At 46.6% G+C, this 23,483-nt stretch overlaps 1 protein-coding gene across 3 annotated transcripts in view; it reads left to right on the plus strand.

The window, feature by feature from the left end:
- Positions 1–23,483, plus strand: part of MAN2C1 (mannosidase alpha class 2C member 1) — a 389,693-nt gene that overhangs the window by 163,307 nt on the left and 202,903 nt on the right. For 2 of the 3 annotated variants that reach the window (XM_078685096.1, XM_078685097.1), the window contains exon 4: positions 8,063–8,133. In XM_078685096.1, the coding sequence (XP_078541222.1) occupies positions 8,063–8,133 (71 nt within the window). Of the gene's footprint in view, positions 1–8,062; positions 8,134–18,455; positions 18,525–23,483 lie in introns of those variants that run through there. The other variant, XM_078685098.1, reaches the window with a different exon arrangement.

Raw genomic sequence — 23,483 nt, forward strand, 5'->3', positions numbered from 1 at the left:
TACATAAGCGGCGTTCATTTGTGTTCACCCTCGCCACTGTTGAAGGTAAAGCGAAAGTCACGAAACAGTGGCCCCGCCATCTTGTCCCCTTTTAGGCCCCATCACGAACATAGATAGCAGCCATTTTTGTATCATGACCTCTCTGCCCACTGCCAATAGCCTGCGTCTCTCTCTCTCCCCCCACTCCCCAGCCTCGCGAGTATTCCCCCGCGCCCTGACAGCCCCCGGTCTCTCCTGCGCAGGCCATAAACGCACCTCTAAACACGACCCTGCCTCCGTGCTGAACCCCTGCCCCCTCGCTCTTTCATCCCACCCATAGAACAGACCCTTTTGGTAACCGCTTCCTCCCTGCCCGATTGCCCGGCCTGATCCCAGGCCATCACCTAGCCCAACAGATGCAGTTTATTGCTTCCTACAGTAGGACCTCGCCTCACATCAGAGGAGCGGTGATTAATAAAGGCCTTCACATCCCTAGATCTGACCGACACCCCTGCATTCCTCCCAGGAACACCCTTCCTCTCTTCTGATGACCCCCCCGCCCCCGGCTACACCTGGCCTCTCGACCCAGTCCCAAGTCATAAAACTAGGTCTCGTGGATGTACCCCCCCACCCCGGCCCCGCACAGCAAAACGTGATCTTATCGCCTGCCCAACCTTAGATCAGACCACCCCCTCCTGCCCTCGTGTCCTGTTGGAATGTCCGGCTGCAGATTGCAATCACATGTTAAATTTGGGAGGGGAAAACAACATCAGAGCGACCGGTATGGGAATAGGCCTGGAGCTGGGATCCCAAACATGCCCTTTTTGTACTTCAAAGTGTCTTTATTGCAATAAGGAATGTTTGTGCATCATAAACCTGTGTATAAAAGACGGAGCCGTAGAGAAACTTGTGAGAGCACCTCGAGAAGATACCCTGTTGTCTGATTTGACGTGTTCTGTTCCGTCGGAAATAAACTCCTGTTTCCTGCCTTCCAGTCTCCAGCGCCTGCCTCTTTATTTGGTAATCATGAGATGGGTGAGAAGCGGCTAACGCCGGGCAAATATGGGAAAAGGGGTAATCGACCTGACCTGCCTGAACCCTTTTGATTAACATCTCCTACCCTGTCGGGGTCCCCTCGGACGAGGGTGTCGCCTGTGGACGACATTGTATCCTTCCAGGATGTACTGCTGAGAGGGGCGAACAAGCTGGGCATCATGCTCACTGTGCCCACGCCGACGACCTCAGTCATTTTTGAGACCCTTCATGAGAAGCAATTGTCTTGACCTCTGTTGCCTTTAGTCCCGAGATTGGAGGAACCCGCCATGGAGTTGTTCCTCACTCCTGCGACTACGAAATCAGCCCCCTCCAGGCTCCAAAAGAAGTACAGGGCTCCTGACTTGAACCCAGCATTTCTCAGGGTGGATCCAGCAACGGATTCGGTGATAGTGACGCCGGCGCGGAAACAACATGCCACCACCTCGTCATCTACATGGCCTCCAGACAAGGAAAGCCGCTGGTTGGATTAGGCAGGCAGAAAGATCTGCGGGACGTCCGCCACCTCCATGAAGGCCGCGAGTGCCTCGGCGTTGTTGGGAAGGTACGATCGGGCTCTGTGGGAGTCCCTCCAACAGTTCGCTGACCTCCTTCCCAAGGAGAAGAGGGAGGATTTCATGGAGATCCTTATCGAAGGGCTGCTGGTCTCTAATCAACTGATCAGCGCAGCTGCGGATTCATCGCTCCTGGCAGCCCACGGGTACTGCCATGGAGTCAACCAGAGACGACATGCCTGGTTGCGGCTTACGTCCTTGAAAACTGAGGCCCAACAGAGGGTGGACAACTTACCCTTTTCGGGCGAGACCCTCTTTGGAGAGCAAGCTGACGATGAAATGGCCCGGATGAAGGCTGAGGCTGAAACCCTGACGGCTGTCCTGTTGGAGAAGCCCAAGGAACAAAAGAAGACCTACAGCTCGTTCCAGAGACGGTATGGGGCACAGGGCAGGGGGCGAGGCCAGCAAACTGGGCAGCAACAACAACAGCAGTTCCAGAGGAGGCCCTTCCAAAAACGTCAGAAGGGCCGGGGTGGGCAGCAATCTGCCACCACGACCAAGGGCCCGGCCGGGTCTAGGCCCTGAGCTGTTACTTCCTCGTCCTCCGTTACCCACTCCGGTGGGGGGGAAGCGTCCAATACTACCTGGCAGAGTGGAGAAAAATTACTCCGGACAAGTGGGTGCTGAATATTGTTTGCAATGGATACAGTCTTCGGTTCATCAGCCCGCCTCCAGCAATTCCACCGGTTTGCTCGCAGTTTCAGCTGCGCGAGCTCCAGGCGGAGGCCGATACCCTGTTAAGAAAAAGGGCGATAGAAGACGTCCCTCTGTCTCAAAGGGGTAGAGGTCTTTACTCTCGGTTCTTTCTGGTACGCAAGAAAGACAAGAACGAGTTCAGGCCCATTCTGGATCTGCAGCAAGCAAACAAATGGATTTGCAGGGAAAAGTTTTGCATGCTGTCTTTGCACCAGATTTACCCTCAACTGCAAAGGGGAGACTGGCTGTGCGCGATAGACCTACAGGATGCATACTTCCATGTGCCCATTCCACAGAAACACCGGAAGTTCCTGCGAATCCAAGCTGGCGCCAATCATTATCAATACACAGTACTACCGTTCGGGCTGAAGTCTGCGCCCAGGACCTTTTCAAAATGCATGGCAGTGGTAGCGGTACACCTGAGGAAGAACAAGGTGTTTGTCTACCCGCACCTGGACGATTGGTTGATCAAGGCATCCTCCTTCGCGGAAGCTCAATCGCACTTCCAGAAGACGTCCGTTCTCTTGAACAAGCTGGGGTTGCACATCAACATGTCCAAGTCTGTCCCGACTCCGGTCCAGTGCCTCCAGTACTTGGGAGCCTCTATCAATACGCTGTCAGCAAGCGTGTCTCCTTCAGAGGAGAGACGTTTATCACTCCTTTCGGAAGGCTCAGGCTCTTATGACTGTTCCATCTACAACAGTGAGGACGGTGTCTTCTCTACTGGGGTCGATGGCCTCCTGTATCTTCCTCACGCCAGACACACGGCTGCACATGAGACCGCTGCAGGAGTGTCTGGCGGAGCAGTGGGACCAGAGGCGAGGGAACTGGGATGACAAGATACGACTGTCTCTGCATGCTCTACAGTCTCTGAAATGGTGGTGTTCAGCGGAGAACCTCCTCAAAGGGGTTTCCTTCCACAAGGACATTCCCACTCAGACCATCGTGACGGATCCTTCTCTCCACGGCTGGGGAGCGCATTCCGGAGAGTTACAGATACAAGGAACGTGGTCCCCGACGGAGTCCACGTATCATATCAATTTCCTGGAACTCAGAGCGGTTCACTTGGCACTGAAGGCCTTTCATCCGTCCTTTCAGACCAACTCTCTGCTTGTACAGACGGACAATACGACCACGATGTATTACCTCAACAAGCAGGGGGGTTCGAGATCGCGCACTCTGTCGCAGGAGGCGCAGGCGATCTCGCACTGGCTCCTGGCCAGAGGACTGACGATAACGGCTACCCATCTGCCAGGTGTGCAGAATGTTCAGGCGGACGCGCTGAGCAGACTGATTCAGGAAAACCACGAATGGGTCATAAACGACAAAGTACTCAGAGACGTCTTCGCCAGGAGGGGCACTCCAGACGTGGACCTGTTTGCCACCGCCGAAAACAGCAAATGCCGAGACTTCGCGTCCAGGTATAACCAGCAGGGGACGCTGGGGAATGTACTATGGATCAACTGGTCTAACAGCTTTCTGTACGCTTTTCCACCCATTCCCCTGATTCCGGCGGTGCTCATCAAACTGTCCCAGTCCAGTGCGCGGATGATCCTAATTTCCCCGGAATGTCCCAGACAGTGGTGGTTCACGGACCTGCTTCACCGGTCTCTTCTTCCTCACGTACAGCTTCCATTCCATTAAGGTCCATCTAGCTGCGCTGACTGCCTACAGGAAATGCCCTTCACAGACTTCCTTTTTCCAAATTCCTGTGATAAAGGATTTTTTGGAAGGCTTGAAGAAAGTGTTTCCTCCTGTTAGTCTTCCTTCATCTTCATGGGAATTGAATGTGGCGCTGTCCAGATTGATAATGAAACCTTTTGAACCTATTCATAAGGCTTCGCTACAGCACATGTCCTGGAAGGCGGCGTTCCTCGTGGCCATTACATCGGCCTGCAGGGTGAGTGAAATTCAGGCGTTGTGTTGCCAAGAACCTTATACTGTATTTCATGCTGCTAAGGTTGTAATGCGTACTCACCCTAAGTTTCTTCCTAAGGTTATTTCTGATTTCCATGTTAACCAGACTATAACGTTACCTACATTTTTTCAGAATCCTTCCACTCCAGCGGAAAGATCTCTTCATTCCCTGGATGTCAGAAGGGTGTTGAAATTTTATCTGGATAAAACCAAGGATATTCGTAGGTCAGACCAATTGTTTATCAACTATGAGTCAGTCAGGACTGGTCTTGCTACCTCTAAGCAGTCCATCTCGAGGTGGATTGTGTCCTGTATACAATTGTGTTATCAAAAGGCTAATAAGACCTTAGGGGGTAAGCCTAAGGCTCATTCCACCAGAGGCAAAGCGGCCACAACAGCTTTGCTCCGTAATGTTCCCATTGCAGAGATCTGCAGGGCTGCCACTTGGAAGTCGGTCCACACCTTTGCTAAGCATTACTGTCTGGAATCTGATGCCAAGGCAGATGCTCAGGTTGGGCAGGCTTCGCTGCGAAATCTCGTCGCACAGTAGTGGGGTTGTATTTCTTCTTCTCCACCACCGCTTTGGTGTTGGGGATGGGCTTGCCATTCTATTCACTAGATTATGAATATACACAGAGATCCCCTACTACAGAAGGAGTAGTTTCTTACCTGTAACTCCAGTTCTGTAGTAGGGGTATCTCTGTTATAGTCATAAGCGCCCGCCCTCCTCCCCGGTGGAGAAAGATGTTCATGTACTGAATGCTACAGGTCTAGCTTTATACGCCTCCAAAAAGAACTGAAAGTGGAGGGGACCTGCTGTGCATTCTGGGATACTGAGAGTTCTAGAAAGTTTCCTTAAAGGCACAGTATCCCTTTTTGAGCCACATAATGGCAGCCTATGGGGCTTGTCTGTCCACCCCTTCCTCTCTATCTTCCAGAGGCTTTCTTGGTAAAAAGGGGAAGTTTTTCTATGAGAGAAACGTGGCAGGATATGCTGAATTTAATTTTGGTGGAATATCTAGTTGAAGTACTGGACAGTGTAGCCTGATAAGTATAGGCTGCATTATTTGTAACCCTGGATAAATAAGGATAAGAACTTGAATTACTAATACTAATGCTGTCACATTGAAGCAGCTATTTCCAACAGTAACTAATATCGGGAAGGCAGACTGCACATATTATCGTGGTTATAGCAAAGAACCTGAGCATAATATAAACATCTAAATAGAATAAATAGTTTATGAGCCTAGACGCCCATTAGATGGGGTAATAGTGAGTCTACAATAGAATATTGGAAACACAGAACACACTACAAGATGGCGACTTGTTCGCTCATATCAACCTCCGAACACACACCAATTGATAACAACACAAACACAGGTGTGAGGAATTAATCAATTAAGGATAGTACAAATACCAGGCAAAGAAAGAGAGTAATTCACTTCTGAACAACTCGGGGAGGAGGAGGACGCCGCGTAGTTCAGCTACAAGTAAGCAAGGGAGGGTTTTTTTACTAAAATTCACACCCTAATAGTTAGGAGGTATATACAATGCAGCTAAGAGTAGTAAATACTATACTCTATTCCTTTCTTTAGAGTGGACAGCTAATTCTAAAAAAGCTCCAATAAAGTGACCCCTGACCTTATGATGGAAAGTACATAAGGATTAAACACAAAGCAATTTCTTTTTACCACAAAGCTAAGAACACCAGGACAAATACTTAGGTTTGTAGTAAATAAATTAAAACCAACATAATTAAAAATATAAATTGTTCCTCAGATAAAGTGGTTTATGGAATAGCGCAAGGTAGCTCCCAGAGGCGTCCCTCCAACCATCTAAAAGAACAAGAAAATAGGACTGGTAAGCCCTCGTAACATCTTACTTTGAAATGAATATAGATGTAAGGTAGTGATAAGCACGGTAAAACAAATTTAGAAATAATTCAAAGAAGTGAACCTTTTGAATACAAGACTGCTATTAATATGGGACTATGGTCAGCATGCCATTTTTTATTTACTGATACTCGTTAGGGGTGGAGGTAAAATGAAATTTCCGAACCGGTAGAAAATAAAAAATAAAAAAAATATAGAAAATAATGTAAATAGTAAATAAGGAAACCAAGCTTACAACAAATATGGATCCTCTTAATAGGATTGAAGTTGGTCCATTTTCTTCCAAACCCGAGTGAAGTTTCGACAAAATGCACATACAAGGTAAAGAAATGTATGATTGCTTATCAAAATTAGAGTAAATGTATAATAAATAGAGTAACCTAAAATAAGGTGTATTCCCCCTTTAGAATAAAAGGATGAAAGAAACATGAGCGGATGTAAACGTGCTCGGATAAACCTATAAAACATAACCAGGGAAGATCTTACCTGGGTAAGTTAAGGAAAACTAATGGGTGGGACACAATAGTAAAGAATTAAACAAAACCTATTGGTCCATTTTTAACAAATTTGTTCAAAAGCCCAGTCGTGTCAAGGAAATAGAACTAAGACACTGTATATTAGCGATGAACCATCAAGCCTATTATACTCTCGCCCCCAGCACCTCCAAGATGTGAGAACGTAGTAATATACTACCAGGAGGAATTAGACCTGGGATTGTTGACCCAATCCTTTTCCTGTCAGAAAGGGTAGCTCCCCATATACAATTTTTGCTTGTCTGTCCACCCCTTCCTCTCTATCTTCCAGAGGCTTTCTTGGTAAAAAGGGGAAGTTTTTCTATGAGAGAAACTTGGCAGGCTGTGCTGAATTTAATTTTGGTGGAATATCTAGTTGAAGTACTGGACAGTGTAGCCTGATAAGTATAGGCTATATTGTTTGTCTTTAAATTCTCTCTTAAGTACCTATGCAGGACTGCACATAAAGACAGCTTAAGAGATTATTTTTGATTGCTCCAGGGTCCCCGCACATGAGCGGGACTATTTACTAGATAATGACTATAACAGAGATACCCCTACTACAGAACTGGAGTTACAGGTAAGAAACTACTCCATCTGGTGCATACAAAACAGATGTTATGTTCTCCTTTTCCTGTAATTGGGCCTTTTATTTCTTGGATACCCTATACACTTTAGAATACTTAAGAGGGCATTCAGTCACACATTTCATTATAATTGTCTTACCTCACTTTTATTCCTTTTAGATTGGGAGTGATGAGTGCAAGTGGTGTGTAATGAGTGTGTTGCGGTGTTGTGAGAGTATGGCATGTGATAGTGTGGATTTTAATGAATGTGTGCGTGGTACGATGAGTAGCTAGAGAGATGCAAGTGTGGCGAGTATGTGGTGTTTGAGGGACGGTTAGGTGCAGTGAAACTGGGATGGTTGTAATGAGCATGGATTTGAGGGAAGAGTGTGAGTTCAAAGCATTTGAAGTCTTAGGTCGTATCTTGTGTCATGAGAAACATGCAGCCCGTTCTGTCACATTGTCACAAGCCACACTGACCGTGTGTGCAGCAAGCAAATCTGATTCCCTCTGCTGTCACTCAGTGTGGCATATGTTGTTCCTTGAGGGAACTGTGTACCACTGCTTTACCTGTTATGTGTGGGGCAATCCGTCCCTAGCGGTATTGTATTGTATTTCACATGTGTACAGCTCTTCACACCCCTGACGAGGCGGGCATCCATTCGAATTGAATGTCTGGAAGGGTGTTGGATGTAGTGTATCCTGTGTGGGAAATGTTGGTTGAGATGCCTCTTATCCTGTTTTTTGTGCATTGTGAAATATCACACTGCTGATTCCAATGAATTCTGTATTATTTCGCACCATAAAGTAGGTGTCCCTCTTTTAGTAATCGCCATAGTTTTTTATTAGCAGTGTAATAACACACATTTGAATCTTTTATGCTCTAAATGCAGGGTTTGGCGAAAGATGGAGAGAAGACTAGCTATATCCTAACAGACAGCCTGAAGGAGGAGGATCCTCATAGGTGAGACCCAAATGATAACTATCAAGACATATGCAACCTAGTTTCAGGCAGCTGGAAAGGAATTTGGCCAAGATGTTCCTATAGCCATTGCTGACCTAGTTGGGCCTGAAATGTGCTACTGGATTAATGTACACTCCGCTCTCTTTATAATACTCCAAGAACAAAATTGCTGGATGTACATTAACAAAAGCAGTCTGCTACCCAGGAGCGTGGGAAGACCTCCTCCTACTCGACTCTTGTAAAAAGAGCTTGTAAAACAAGTCATAGAATACTTTTGAATACTGTTGGAAGAACTGCATTCACAGTCATGGAAAGAAGGACATCCTCGGGATATTGATGATATTAGAGTGGGACACATGACTCCGAGAAGCAAACCTTCATTGCATTTTTTAAACTGGCAAAAGACCCGGAAAGCACGACTGGTGATTGGTTACCGGAGGTTGAAGATTGCCTCTTAGAACCTTGGAATCCACACTACCCCCATGACACTGGTGAAAGAAGTATATATATTGTCTAAGTGTCCTGAGAAATGAGGACTAGCCCTTATATGCCCTGCAGTTGGTGACTGTCGCCCCTTGAGACTAGTGAAAAGTGACTACCACCAAAGGCCAACCACTTGATGCTAGTAAATATCTGCCACCTTGGCGAGGTTCTCTCCTTTGAATATCAGAATGTAAACCTAGACACTAGGTAAATAGATGGCCCTTATGCTGGTGAAAGTTACTAGATCCTCTATTCCTTCTAATGGTGAGTTGCTTCAGTATAATGTACAGCCCTGGTTAACGGAAAAAGGGCCAGATGCATATAAAAACTGATTTGCAATTTCCTAATTGTGAATCTGTGCGATTCGCAATTTGTAAATCACAAAACAGAATGCATGAAAGTGTGCGGAAGACTTTTAGCGATTCCTAGGGGATCGCAAATGGCCTACCTCATGAATATTAATGAGGTAGGTCGCAATTTGCTACCCATTAGGAATTGCAAAATTCACAGGGATGGTCGCCTGCGGGGCTCAACAGATCACCATGTCTGTGATTGCTTTTAAATAAAGCATTTTTTTTAATGCAGCCCATTTTCTTTAAAGGAAAACGGGATGCGTTTCAAAAACAAAAATGAAAAGTTTTCTTTTCATTTTTTACGAGCAGGCAGTGGTCCGTGGGACTACTGCTGGGTCTTAAAAATGATTTTACAAACATTCACAAAGGGAAAGGGGTCCCTTGGGGACCCCTTCCCATTTGCGAATGGGTTACCACCTACTTGAAGTAGGTGGTAAAATGAAAATGTTTTGCGACTGCATTTACGGTCACAAAACATACATGCATGCCATTAGGATTCGCTATTTGAAAGTGACGCCCTAAACACGCCTCTTCCAAATAGCGAATCGCAAACCCATTTTGCGATTCGATAACAGAATCACAAAATTGTGTTTGCTACATCACAATTGCTATTGCAAACCGGCCTAATCTGTGATTCAGCCCGTTTGAGAGGAGAAAATTGCTTGATGCATCTGGCCCAAACCCCCCTAACACTCTGGGACATCTTGGGGGCGGGGTCAGGAGAACAACACTAAACTCTTGGGTTATGGTAAAGAAAAACTGCTATGCAATCCTTGTGGAAAGAATCAGCCTTTGGTGTTGCACCTATGAATGGCAATTGCATCCGGGTCTTCCTGGCCCATAGAATACTGACTCAGAAGAAAAGGCAAAAGATAGAAAGTATTAAAAGCAGAATAATTGCCTTAGTACTGGATGTATCTTTACGGCACTTTACATAGCTCAAGGGCTGCCACTTTGTCTACATAATAATTAGAAATCCTTCCTGGAGGGAAGACGAAAACGTTCAGAGTTGCCATTTATATGAATGGTTTGTGTACAGTTCTCAAGCTATTGCAGTGGATGGATGCTACATGTTCTTATTTCTCTGTGGAATGCCTACCGAGTCGATATGATGATTTTATGAACTCCTTTTGATCCCCTTGGGTGGCTGTATTATCTAATTGTGGATTCCTTCTTCCTTCCTATAGTGGATGCAGTCTCCCTCTCCACTCCCCACCCGCCCACTCTGCTCTTTTTTCCCTCTTTCGCATCATTTTTGTCAACATTTGTATTTTTTACATTTCACTTAGGTTTGTACCATCGCATTGTTTAGTGTTTCCTTATTCTTCCTTTGATTTCAAGTCTGCTTTATGATCTGAGATGATAGTAGGAGTTAGAAAGAAAGGCTAACCGAATTGAGATTACTTTCCAAGATAAACCGACAGTGAGATGGTATTTCAGTGTATTTCTCTTTCCCAGCGAGAGATCACCACAATATGGTAGCTATCTAGACTTTGCCTATATAGTCCCTGAACAAAGTAAACCAAGGTTTTGAAATAAGGTGTCTTTGGTCCTGCGCCCACATGCCGTAAAGGTGTTACATGTTCATGATTCACCCATGCTACTTGCTCTTCCGCAAGGTGTTCTAAATGCATCTCCTCCATGTCCACGTCTGAGCTTCCCACTCTCCTTTTTCCACATTCTAGTACAACCCGCTGAAAGCTTTGTTCCTAGTGTTGTTGCTGTTTCTCTGCAACAACCCAACTCAGTAGGGTATAAAGTACCATTGCAAACAAGCATTGGCAAACCGAATATGTCTCTCTTGCATAGTGAATCCTGGCTAAAAGATTAAAGAGACTACAGATGCAGTGAAAAAATAAAAGAAACAACATATATTTTCTGTATGCAATACATCTGCATGATAACAAATTAGGCCTAGGTTTACAAATCCAAGAAATAGTGATTCCTTAAAAGCACAGTTTTAAAAACTGCTATTTGGAAATCACTATTTTAGTTGCACCGCGAGGCCTGTGACGCCACTGGTAACTCCTTGGCTAGGCCCAATATTTTGAAGAAGGCATAGAGCAGCTTGTAGGGCAAGAGCCACACGAGAACTGGCGGTTCATGAGGCAGTACCATCAGCCGAAGGTTTTAGGTCAATGGAGGAATCAGTGTTTGCTGTCGAACACCAGCCATTAAAGTCACTGCACCTACTAGGAAGAGAAGCTGCTGGGCTAGAGCAAACAATCCAGGAGGGATTCCAGTTCATTTTTGAGGGGAAACCCCGAATGGCAGCACATATGGGAACTGTGGCAGAGGCATTTACAGGACTATGTTCATCCCTCCAGGAAGAAAATGAAACACACATACGCCAACACATAGGAGGCTCTGTGATCTTTTGCAAGGATACAGCAGACCTGCAGACAGACTAGCCTCTGCTAATCAATCAATCAAGGACATTTATAGAGCGCACTACTCACCCAGAGGGTCTCAAGGCGCTAGGGGGGGGGGTGCTGCTACTGCTCGAACAGCCAGGTCTTGAGCTTCTTCCTGAAGGAGAGGTGGTCCTGGGCCAGGCGGAGGTGGGTCGGAAGGGAGTTCCAGGTCTTGGCGGCCAGGTAGGAGAAGGACCTTCCTCCTGTTGTCGCTCTTCGATGCGGGGGACGGCGGCGAGGGCGTGGTTGGTCGATCGGAGGTGGCGTTTGGGAGCGTAGAAGTTGAGGCGGCTGTTGAGGTATCCTGGGCCTTGGTTGAGTAGGGCTTTGTGTGCGTGGGTGAGGAGCCGGAAGGTGATTCTTTTGTTGATCGGGAGCCAGTGCAGGTCTCTCAGGTGTCTGGAGATGTGGCTTCGTCTGGGGACGTCGAGGATGAGTCTCGCCGAGGCGTTCTGGATACGCTGGAGTCTCTTCTGGAGCTTGGCGGTGGTTCCGGCGTAGAGGGCGTTGCCGTAGTCCAGACGGCTGGTGACGAGTGCCTGGGTGACCGTCTTCCTGGTTTCGGTGGGGATCCACCGGAAGATCTTACGTAGCATGCGCAGGATGTTGAAACAGGACGAGGAGACGGCGTTGACTTGTCTGGTCATGGAGAGGGAGGAGTCCAGGATGAAGCCCAGGTTGCGTGCGTGGTCTGTCGGTTTGGGTGCGGTGCCCAGGGCGGGGGGCCACCAGGAGTCGTCCCAGGCGGAGGGCGAGGAGCCCAGGATGAGGACTTCCGTCTTGTCTGAGTTCAGTTTCAGGCGGCTGGTTGTCATCCACTCGGCTACGTCTTTCATCCCTTCGTGAAGGTTGGCTCTGGCGGTGGCGGGGTCGTTGGTGAGGGAGAGAATCAGCTGGGTGTCGTCGGCGTAGGAGATGATGTTGAGGTTGTGTTGGCGTGCGATGGCCGCGAGGGGGCTCATGTAGACGTTGAAGAGGGTGGGGCTCAGCGAGGATCCTTGAGGGACGCCGCAGATGACTCCGGTGGCCTCTGACTTGTACGGTGGTAGGCGGACTCTCTGTGTTCTTCCGTCGAGGAAGGAGATGATCCATTCCAGTGCCTTCTCGTGGATTCCGACGTTGCTGAGGCGCTGCACTAGGGTGCGGTGGCAGACAGTGTCGAAAGCTGCGGAGAGGTCTAGGAGGATGAGGGCCGCTGTTTCTCCGTTGTCCATCAGGGCTCTGATGTCATCGGTGGCAGCGATGAGGGCGGTCTCGGTGCTGTGGTTGGCTCGGAAGCCAGACTGTGAGGGGTCGAGGGATCCATTCGTCTCGAGGAAGGTGGCCAGCTGTTTGTTGACGATCTTCTCGATGACTTTGGCTGGAAACGGCTGGAAACGGGAGGAGCGAGATGGGGCGGTAATTCTTGAGTTCGGTGGGGTCCGCTGTAGGTTTCTTGAGTAGGGCGCTGAGTTCGGCGTGCTTCCAGCTCTCCGGGAAGGTGGCGGTGTCGAATGAGGTGTTGATGATGTCCCGCAGGTGGGGTGCGATGACAGCGTCGGCCTTTTTGAAGACGTGGTGAGGGCAGGGGTCGGTTGGAGATCCGGAGTGGATGGAGTTCATCATGCGGACGGTGTCTTCGGTGCTGATCGGCGTCCAGGCGCGGAGGGTGGTGGTGGGGGGCGGTGGTTCGGTCGTGGCGTGTGTCGGTTGAGTGCTGAAGCTGTTGTGTATGTCCGCGATCTTGTTGTGGAAGTAGGAGGCGAGGGAATTGCAGAGGTCTTGCGAAGGGGTGATGTCGTTGTTTCCGGCGTTGGGGTTGGAGAGCTCTTTCACGATGTTGAAGAGTTCCTTGCAGTTGTGTGCGTTGTTGTCCAGTCGGTCCTTGAATGCAGTTTTCTTGGTGGTGCGGATCAGTTGGTGGTGCTTCCGGGTGGCAAGCTTGAGGGTGGTCATGTTGTGCGGAGTTGGTTCCCTTCTCCAGTCTTTCTCGAGGGCTCGGCAGTTACAGGTGAATTATCCCAGAGGACCCTCAACCTACAGGTCGAAATGGGTCGCGTCAGTGGAGACGCGTCAAAAACACTAGTCCAAGTTATATCAGCATTAGAAGAGCTAAAAGAGCTTATGTATCTGGAAGAGAACCCTTAACGCCTTCTGAAAGTAAAGATGTCTCTAACTAACACAGTGTTACTGGGCCGGAAGTTAGCATGGAATTCTGTTGTGTTTGTGGAATATCTATGTGAAAATGTATTCTGGATAACCGTGCATCAAGGAAATGTTTAAACACACTGGAAAACGTATTTTGTGGTATCCCACCTTCTTCTGCAACTATGTCCTGGTGGCTTCCTGAGACCAGTAGATGTAATGAACACCTGACCTGCACATGGGCGGGCTAAGCCTCACTACACAGAGGTTTTCTACACATAGTACACAAGACCCCATGTTTGCTAAAATGAGGAAGCTTTGTAAGACATTGATGCAAGAAGCCTAAAACTTTGTGAAGAATGAGAAAGTGATGTTTGCATCCTTCTGACAAATGGAGAAATCTGGAAATGATCCTTGAATACTAACCAGAGGCCTTTTGGTGCGAATATTTAAAGGTAATTAATTCAAAGAGACGAAGACTCCTAGAGCATCACAGAGAGAAGAAATAGATTGCCAACTAGAGAGGACAGCTGGTCGTGAACACGACACCTGAACTGTACATCTGTCTCTTTCTCTACTCCTAGCCTCTTTCCCTTTGGGTACCAACACATAGCAGGAGATTTTACCTCTGCCGGACTAGGTGCACAGGGGTAGAAATGGGCACTATTTGCCTTAGGTGGACAGTCCAGATACAGGGTAGTGAATAAAAGTTGAAGTATATGTAAGAATGTTCCCGAGTTCTGACGGGCACTCTAGATGCCAGACACAAGTTCCTCGTCCCCATGTAGACTGATTCTGCGCAACGGGCGAGGTTTGTAGGGAAGTCTGTCGTGTAGGCCTCGGTGATACCTCAGGCAATGGCCAGTAGCAGGCGCCATGGAGGTCGAATTGTGAGCATAGGTCGTGGAAATGCTCGAGTGTTGTCTTTAAAGAAGTGATCCAAGTGAGTCTACTCTTTGTCCACCGCCAGGGACTTCCCACCCGCTCGTATACCCTCATTGTGCCAGGTGGGTTTCAATTTATGGACCAGGGAATGTACCCTCAGGCACAGGCACCTGCATGCCAGTTTCCAAGCAGTAAACAAGGATTGGAGTATTGAGCTGTATATGTTTGTGAGAGCGAGTTTTGTGTGAAGACCAGGAGGGCATCTTTTAGGCACTTCCCAGGACCCGTTCTATGGCCACCCATTGTGGTGGTTCCTGCGAAGGAAGCAGTCTAGCTGCGACTAGAGATGTCCTAAATGATATGTCGATATGTGAGGTAAGCAGCGCCCTCATGGTGTGGTGTGCTTTTTAGATTCTGAGGCTTCAACCAGTGTTTCCTCCCGCCCAAAAATGCAAGATTTGATGTCTGACCCGATCTGGCTAATCGTAGTTCTTGTACCAGGCGTGGGAGCATCCATAAAACGCGATTATGAGTATGTGAGAATATCATCTTGATCATCTAAACAAAGCCTCACTTGAACAATTTGATATGGTCCAGCATGCAAAATAATTAAATATTTCTTTTGTCTTAGTCACATGTGGCATTAGATTGTCTTCTAAGATCCATTCAAGGGCTCTTTTGTCTGGGCGCCCATTGAATTAGGTGATCACCTAGCAAGTCCTGGTGGTAGTGCATGACATGGGCTCATTTCCCTTAACCAGTTCTGTATCCAAGAATGAGCGGATTAGGAACATCAACGCATGTAGGGATGATTTTGGGCTGGACAAGTGTTGCAGGATGTTTTTTGTGCAAAGATAGACTTTAAGATACTCAACACAGTCTATCTTATCGACATCGCTTGAGTGACGCATTTAGGTGTATTAAGGGTCACCTTAACAGTCCTTCACAAAAATCCTGTTACAATCAATAGTCACTGAAGGGGCATTCTATTTTTAGTGATGTTAGATAAGATGTCGACCCCATGGTCCGCTCTTTTGAGAGTCCTAAAGAGGTATACCCACTCTGCCAGATCAAATGCTTTCTCAGTATTGAGTGCAGGAGCTGGGGCTTCTTTAGAGATGAGCGTAGTCTGCCACAGGAGACTTGGCATGGTTTTAAGATGATGTCTGAATGAACAGCCTTAAACAAAGCCTACCTGAGAAGAGTGTATCTAGGATGGTATAAACGTACAGTAGCTGCTCGCAAGAAGGTTCGCTGGAATCTTCATGTCTCATTAATCGGGAATGCAGGGCGTTAAGTGAAACAGTTGTGGTGATTCATGCCTTCTCCCTAAATAAGGGATATGGTGCGTTATTAAGGAACACTCCTCTACTTCTTTCAGTGCTTAATATAACAAGGGCATGAGACTTTTCTGTCTTGTAAAAAACGAAAACTTGTGGAGTCCTCTTCCCCTTGTGATGTGCAAGTTAGGAGGGCAGAAAGGGCTTTTGCGATTTCTTGCTGGGTGGTTTCGCATTAACCAGGGCTCTGCTTTCTGTAGACAAGATAGGAAGACGCCGACTATGGAAAAGACTTCAGGAGGCCATTTTTGAGATGTGTAGGTTCTTATAGTAAAAAGCAAAATTCTCAGCAGTGTCTATGGAATGGGCTTGCAAGCACTCCTCAATGGAGTGAATGACCAGAATGCATGTCTGGGATACTCTTTGGTGCAGTTGTGCCATTAGCACCCTGCCAGCGTTCTTTCCATGTTCATAATGCCGGTATTGTAGCTTCACTAATGCTTGTTCTGCCTTATCCAAGGAGATGTTTAGAGCAAACTGGGATGATTCCGCTTACCGCTTCACAAAAGGGATTCGGATCAGCATTATTGTGCAATGTCACGTCTCTGATCTGTGTCTCCATCTTCATTTGTTCAGCCTTGAATTTTCAATTGGCAAATGCAGTCTCTCACAATGAACCTTCTCCTTATGGCTATGACCACTTCCTTTGCCATTTGTGCATATGTTTGTTTTTGAGATTGTAGTAACATCTTCTCCTTTGAGCCCCTGTAAGCAGTTTCACTCTTCGCCACTGGGAGGATGGTGGACAAATATGACCAGTGCAGATTGTACTGGTACATGATCTGTAATCCTACTGTCTAGGATGTTGTCGTTTGAGATGTCACACAAAAGTGGACCATGTATCAAAAAGTAGTCTATGCGTGAGGTGGCCCCAGGAGGGCAAAACACATAGGTGTGTTCCCTGTTAGTACAGTGGAGTAGGCAACTTATGTCTATTAGGTTATGGTCAGTCAGAAGATCGTATATTATTTATCATTTCCATTACAAATATCTGGCTGCCCAGAATTCGCTAAGAAAGCTTCAGGTACCATACTCCAGTCTTCTTCTGTCACTGTTGGTGTGGGTCCTGTTTAGATTTTGAGTTTTTGCAAAAGCATACCTGCCCTCAGGGGCAATCTGAATCTGGACTATTCTGATGGGTAGTATGGGTACACCACCCTTTTTTGTGCACTTATTGCAGACAAAATGGGTACCCTGCAGAGATGTGGTAAGGCTACTGCTCGCTATTGTCAACACCCACTCACGTTTTATTTTCCCAAACTCGTCTGTTGATAAATGAGTTTCCTGTAGGACCGTTCTATATGTATGTTTGCTGTTCAGGTAGTCCGATATCTTTTACATTTGGCGTCATAGGATAAGCCATTCACTGTTGGGGAGTGGATGAGTAGTATTTTCCTGGGGCTATAGGAGCGTGGCACATAAGGCAGGCCGTTGCTTGCGGTGTAATGCGGGCTTTGTGGAATCATCTACAGGGACTGAGAGAGAGAACTAGAGGGTATGGCCGTGGGGATTACAGTGAAGTTTCTAGTCAGTCTCATTACCATACAAATACAATCAGTGGGTCTGCTGTTAGTCATTCAGTTGCACTGCAATATGAGAAATAAAACCATACTAAGATTACTAAGTAGGATAGACTGCCAACAATGCTCAGAATCAGAGTTACTATGAGCAAGAAAACGAGGAATAGTTGGTGGGGTAAAAACCCAACTGCAAGACTACTTTTGACTCCGAGCTTTCTCCACATAGGCCCTGGCCACCAGAACAGGTGAGGTATCCATCAGGGGTAGATCAAGGCGACACTCCTCTTCGGTGCATTTGGCACAAGACAGAGGAAATGGTGGGCTGAGGAGAGTGGGGTCAGATGTTGGAAAGTGCTACAGACAGTGTATCCCTCATAGGGAACTGGAGCAAAGTGAACTATAGGTCAAAAACTGGTAGTCATCATTTTGTACATGGCATCAAGAATCGGCACAGGGGTAAGTACAAGTCACTAACAGATCACCGGGTAAAGCAGCCATGTCCTGTGGCCGAGGTTGGGGAGATTTTGTCTAGGGCTGTAATAGGTTAATAGGTTTGTGGGAGAGATAACTACCATTGCTGAGTAAGTGTCCACTAGTTTCCACATCAGACTGTTAGTATGGCAGGGCTCGAGGTGGTGGTGCAGTGAGACAGCATAGTACTTCACTGTGACTGATGAGAAAGAGTAAACTCAGAGTAGCTAAGGAGCCTGCATTTACATACAAGGGAGGGTTCAAGGGCCCAGTTTCAGAGGCGACCTGGGCTTATCCTTATATTTTGCAAGTGATTCAACTATCTGGCTCAGTACTTCCCTGTCGGAAGGCTCGTCTGTCATTCTGATAGATTTGCTAGAAGCGTGATTATGTAGATGGTGCAGGTGTGAGTTTATTGGCTCTTCCACTGCTGCTTTATCAGGTAAGATGACTGTCCAGGCCAATCAGAAAATGATCAAAGCCACCAGGATCCAAGTACTCAGAGTTCATTTAATCTGTGTTGACTATTCGGGTCGCCAGTCAAGGAGGCCATATTTAATGTCTCGTTGTCGCAGTTTGGGGCGCAGTGCTGGTTTTGTGTGTGAAGAGGGTCATCTCCCAGCTGCGATGGTCCCTTCTTCTTACATCCTGCTTGAAAAATATGAGGCATGTGCTAGTGCATGGGAGGCTGACGATGATGGAGCAAGATCAATTTCTCATTCACAGATTCCTCATCTTATGCCCTGTGTGGAACTCCAATGGCTATAGAAAAGAGATGAAGTTCTGGATCACGTATGCAAGGTCTTCCATAATATCGTCACCTTCAGCATTTTCGGGGACTCCATAAAGACAGATGCTACCTTGTTTGTCCCTGTCTTTCAGGTCCCATATGTAATGTCTCCTCTCATTGGTGTGCCATATCTGCTGTCAGACATGATTTGCCTGTGAAAGAGTGCCAGATCAGTATGTATCAACTTCACTTCAGATTAAATATCTGGGACTGTCGTATCCAGTCGAGACGTTGCAGCACCGGTCCCTGATAATTCCATCAGTATCGATTCCACTGTGTTGTTGGTCATTGTAGAAGTTTGCTTCAGACTTCTACAACAGCAGCCAATGAGAGCCTCTGAGAATGAGTTTGTGTACTGGGAGGCCTTAAGAAATGTGATCTAACTGGGTGATTTGAGGGTCACACTCTGCCACAGTCGTCATCCTCGCTATTGTGCAATTGTACCGGGCTTCCGCTTTGTTTTCAGTCTCCGGGCACTCTGAAGGGCACCCATCCTGCGAGGGGCAGACTGCTACCAGTGGATGGCAGTTGTCAAGAGGACGGCAGGCTTCAGAGCTCCATTAGTCACCACTACAGTGGGCACTGGTCAGCAAGCTAAAGGCTCCTGGTATGCGGGTGGTCGTGTGTTCCTGCCCCCACTCACCAGAGGTCATTGTAAGTCCTAGTGGGTTTTGAGCTGAGGGGTATTAGGCATATTGGCTGCATCGGTGAAGCTCAACCATGGGGGACTGCCAAGGCAGGTGGCTGTCAAGTTCATGGCACATCTGTGACCTCTGCTTCATCTGGTCCTCAGTGGTGGGTATGAGTTTGTATTGCCAGGAATGAGGTAACTCATCTCCCAACTGTAGCAAACAGCATCTCTCCTCTGATGTCTTTATAGGGAACTAAGCACAGAGGAGTGTGTCATGATTTTTCAATGTGTCCTCACCCGCTGTGGGAGCTTGCCTTAAATTGTTTTGACCATCGAGTGGCCTGAATGCTCTAACTGTCTTTCTGAGCCAGAGATGCTGCACTTGGTCCTGGGTCTGCTGTTGCGCATGTACAGTTTTGCTGGCCTAGGATTTTACAGCTAGGGCAGGGTGGTGGAGATACAGGCACTCATCTACTGATATTGCCAGCAACAGCAGGTCATACTCACTCCCTGTTACAGTATTTAGTGCTGTTGTAGAAACACTTCAGTGGGGTTTTTAGAAAATCAGATTATTCTGGCGCACTGCCTAGGATAAACGTTACAGGGTGTTGATAGACAATCAGACATGTAGTGCGTGCAGAGCAGGCGGAAAAACACCCTTAACCGTCTAAAAAGTCAAGGGACTAAACAAGGTATATACAAGTGTGCCCTCGCTACTACAACAGAAAATCACATGCAGTACAATGACTGAAAATATATAAGCAAACAGAAGCAGAATCTTTGGTGTGTTCTTGAAACAGCAGGAAGATGATTTATTCTCTCCAGACTTAAGAGATGTAATGAAAAGCCGACACGTGTTTCGTCGTGTACAGTTGAGTCAACACGACTCTTCAGGGCTGATGATACAAGAATAAATATATCAGGTCAAAACTGCCGTTTGTCAAATACTGCAAATGGTGACAAGATGCAGCCAACATGCAGTGGTGCCGTACGAATCGGTTCGCACGAGATAGTGTTGTGTAGTGGTGATATCAACACAATAGTACATGTGTCACTCAAAGGCTGTGAGTGGTAGCCCTCGGGTGGTGGTGCATTGACAGAAAGTTTCGTGACATGACGCTTTGGTGTGTGATCGAGTTTAACACATACACAGAGATCTTGCATTTCGAGGGTTCATGTGATTGTGGATCAGTCCAAACGAAACTAGGTGAGTCTATGTGAGGAGGTGTGGGTGAGGGGCCATAACAGTATCATAACGTGGTTGGCTGGTGATGTTTATATCTGTGCTGATTGGGGGTACTACGGGTATTCTGTTAAAGTGCCCTTTAAGAACATAAGATTCGATAGGATTGGACAAGTCACTGTCCCTCGCTATTATTGTTTGTTTACCTGAGAAATAATATTTTCCTTGGCGCTTGGTGATGGGTCTGGGTTAATATCCGAGTATTGGACGTTACTTGCAGGAGAGAGACTAAAAGAAAGAGTATATGTTAAAAAAGGGAAGGAATCATTAGTGGAAGCATTCTAAGGTAAGGGAAAAGGACCCACTACTCAGTAGAGTAGAAGGAGAACAGAAATGCGGTTTTCTTACCACGAGTCTAGATGTGACTGAAAAGAAACGGTCCGTCCCTTTATACTAGTCACGTGGACGGTATTGATTTGTTTGATATTAGGTATTCATGTAAGGCCAAAATCTTCGTGTTTGATCACTCTGTCTAAAAGGAGATCACAGAAGGAATACAGAAAATTAATCGGATTAATGCGCGAGTTAACGCCACATTTGAAGAAAGGACATATTGCATTGTGTTTTTTCGTAGTATTCATAGGTCTAAAGACCATTTCATTAAGGGGAAGCAATTGGGTTGGTGCGCGAGTTAGCGCGACGTTTAAGAGAAGGACATATTCCCTTAAATTTCACTGAAAATAATTGTGTGTCTATAGGGCATTCAATTAAAGAGAAATTACTAGACTCCTGGTCTTTTCAATATTGGCTTTTGAATATGCATGATGGCATATTCTCTCATGAAGACATGTTGCCCTTAGGAAAGAGATAGGATCTCTAGAATTGAGTTAGAAAGTACCTGACTCCTGGTGTGTCAGGAGATAAGCCGGGAGGGGATCCGTCTGTAACTGGACTGAGCTCGAGACGAGTGTGTCTCTCAAACGGGGCGATGCGCTAGAAAACGGGAAACATGAGCGTCGGTTAGCTCTGAAAGCCCGGTACATTGGGCTTCACATCGACTAGGGTTAATCCTGGGAGAAACTAGCCGCTTACCTCTGTGGTTGAATCCCTCCTCCTGTAGTTCCCGGTTGCCGTCTCTCTGTACGGTCACGTGACCGGGTGGGAGGGGTTGCTTTGTAGACAGAGGTAGAGATAGAAAATGTCCCCGTTGTTAGTATTACGAGTGAAAGGATTCGCCATCTTTGAGTGGCCAAAGTATATCGAGAAACATATGTAGTCGGTTCAGACCAAAGGTAGTTTTTGAATCGGATGAGCCAAAACACAAAAACAAGGTTTCAGAAAGGAACTCTCGTTGTGTTAGCCTACATGGAATAAGGAGGCTCACATGTTAATAGATTGAAAGCGCGTGGGGTCGGTTGATGCGCTAGAGAGTGTAGAGGTACTGTATCACAATCTAGGCAGGACTCTTCAAGTTCAGTGGCTTTAGGAGGTTCTGTGTGAAAGTGCCCCCCACACCTCTCATTTGTGAACTTAACAAATCAATCAAAACCATCAAAACATATTACACTTGGTTAATAAGACATTCAAAGCATATTGCGAATAGTATTTTAGACATGATGATCATGATGATGTGTTTACGTGCTATGTGTAGTGGTTATATGCTTAGATATTCTGGTACATAGTAGGTAACTTTAGATGTATCTCCCTTTGATTCTATGAGTTCCTTATTAGTGGTACATTACAAATTTCATTCAGTCTTCGTAGAAGAAGGGTCCCCCAGACGGCTGTCTAGTCGCCTAAGAAGAATTGAAGCTCAGAGTCGTAGTTGAGCCCCCGTTCCACGCATCTCAGACGCATGATCCAGGTTGCCTCCCTACGCCTGAGCTTCAATTCGCGGTTGCCCCCTCTAATGTCGAGAGGAATTACATCTATGCCGAAAACACGTACTTTGGCATCGTCTGCTAATGGTTGGCATTCAGCAACGTGTAAAGCTACAGGGTATTTGGGGTCTCTCCTTTGTATGGCTCTTATGTGTTCGGAAATTCTTTCCTTGAAAGCCCTGATGGTGCTGCCCACATAGATTTTTCCGCATTGGCATTCAATTATATACACTACAAATTTAGTCAAACACGTAATGTTGTGTCTAATTTTGTAGACGACTCCATCAGGGCCTTCAAAAGTTTTGGTGCCATGTTTGCCCCAAATGCACATGGAGCAATATCCACATCTGTGGAAACCAAAACCTCGTGTGGAAAGCCAGTCCTGTGCCAGTGTGTTGTGGGGGACTGTAGGGCTTAATTTGTTTCTGAGTGTAAAGCCCTTTCTGTATGTGATAGAAGGTCTATTTGGGAGAAACTCTTTCAGAACAGGATCATCTGTTAAGATTTTCCAGTGTTTATTGAAGCTCTTTTTGACGTGATAGTTGAGTGCGTTGAATTCAGTTATCAGTCTGATTGGTTGTTTGGAGGATTCAACCTCCGTACGTGTTTTCAAACAGTCTGGTCTAGAGATGACTCTGGATTTGCGTTCTGCTTTCAGAAGCGATGAGCTCGAATAGCCTCTCTTTTGAAATCTGTGTTTCATGGTTATAACGCAGTTATCAAATTCCATTGCTTCGCTGCAGTTGCGTTTGGCCCTAAGGAATTCTCCATAGGGGATGGACCGCAACTGATGTTCAGGGTGAAAGCTCGAAGCGTGAAGAATGGAATTGCAGGAAGTAGGTTTCCTGAATAGTTTGGAATGCAATTGGTTGTTCTTTACATAGAATTCTAGATCTAGAAATTCAATGTTAGTGAGGCTGTGGTGCATGGTGAAGCTGATTTCCCATAGATTATCGTTTAGATAATTGAAGAAAGATTGGAGAAGTTCCTCGGAACCTGACCATAGGAGAAAACAGTCGTCAATGTACCGTCCCCAGTAGACTATAGAGTCAATGTATGGTTTGCCTTTGATACCCCAGATTAGGTCAGTTTCCAGGGCCCCCATAAAGAGATTTGCGAAGGATGGTGAGAATTTCGAGCCCATGGCTACTCCTTTCTTCTGTCTATACCATTTGCGGTTAAAAATGAAGAAATTGTTGTCCAGGATAATCTTCATCATGTGTAGCAGCATATTGGTGTGTGCCCATAGCGTAGCAGGTCTGTTAGATAGAATTTT

The sequence above is a fragment of the Lissotriton helveticus genome, chromosome 3_2 (assembly GCF_964261635.1).
Source record: "Lissotriton helveticus chromosome 3_2, aLisHel1.1, whole genome shotgun sequence".
NCBI classification, from domain to species: Eukaryota; Metazoa; Chordata; class Amphibia; order Caudata; family Salamandridae; genus Lissotriton; species Lissotriton helveticus.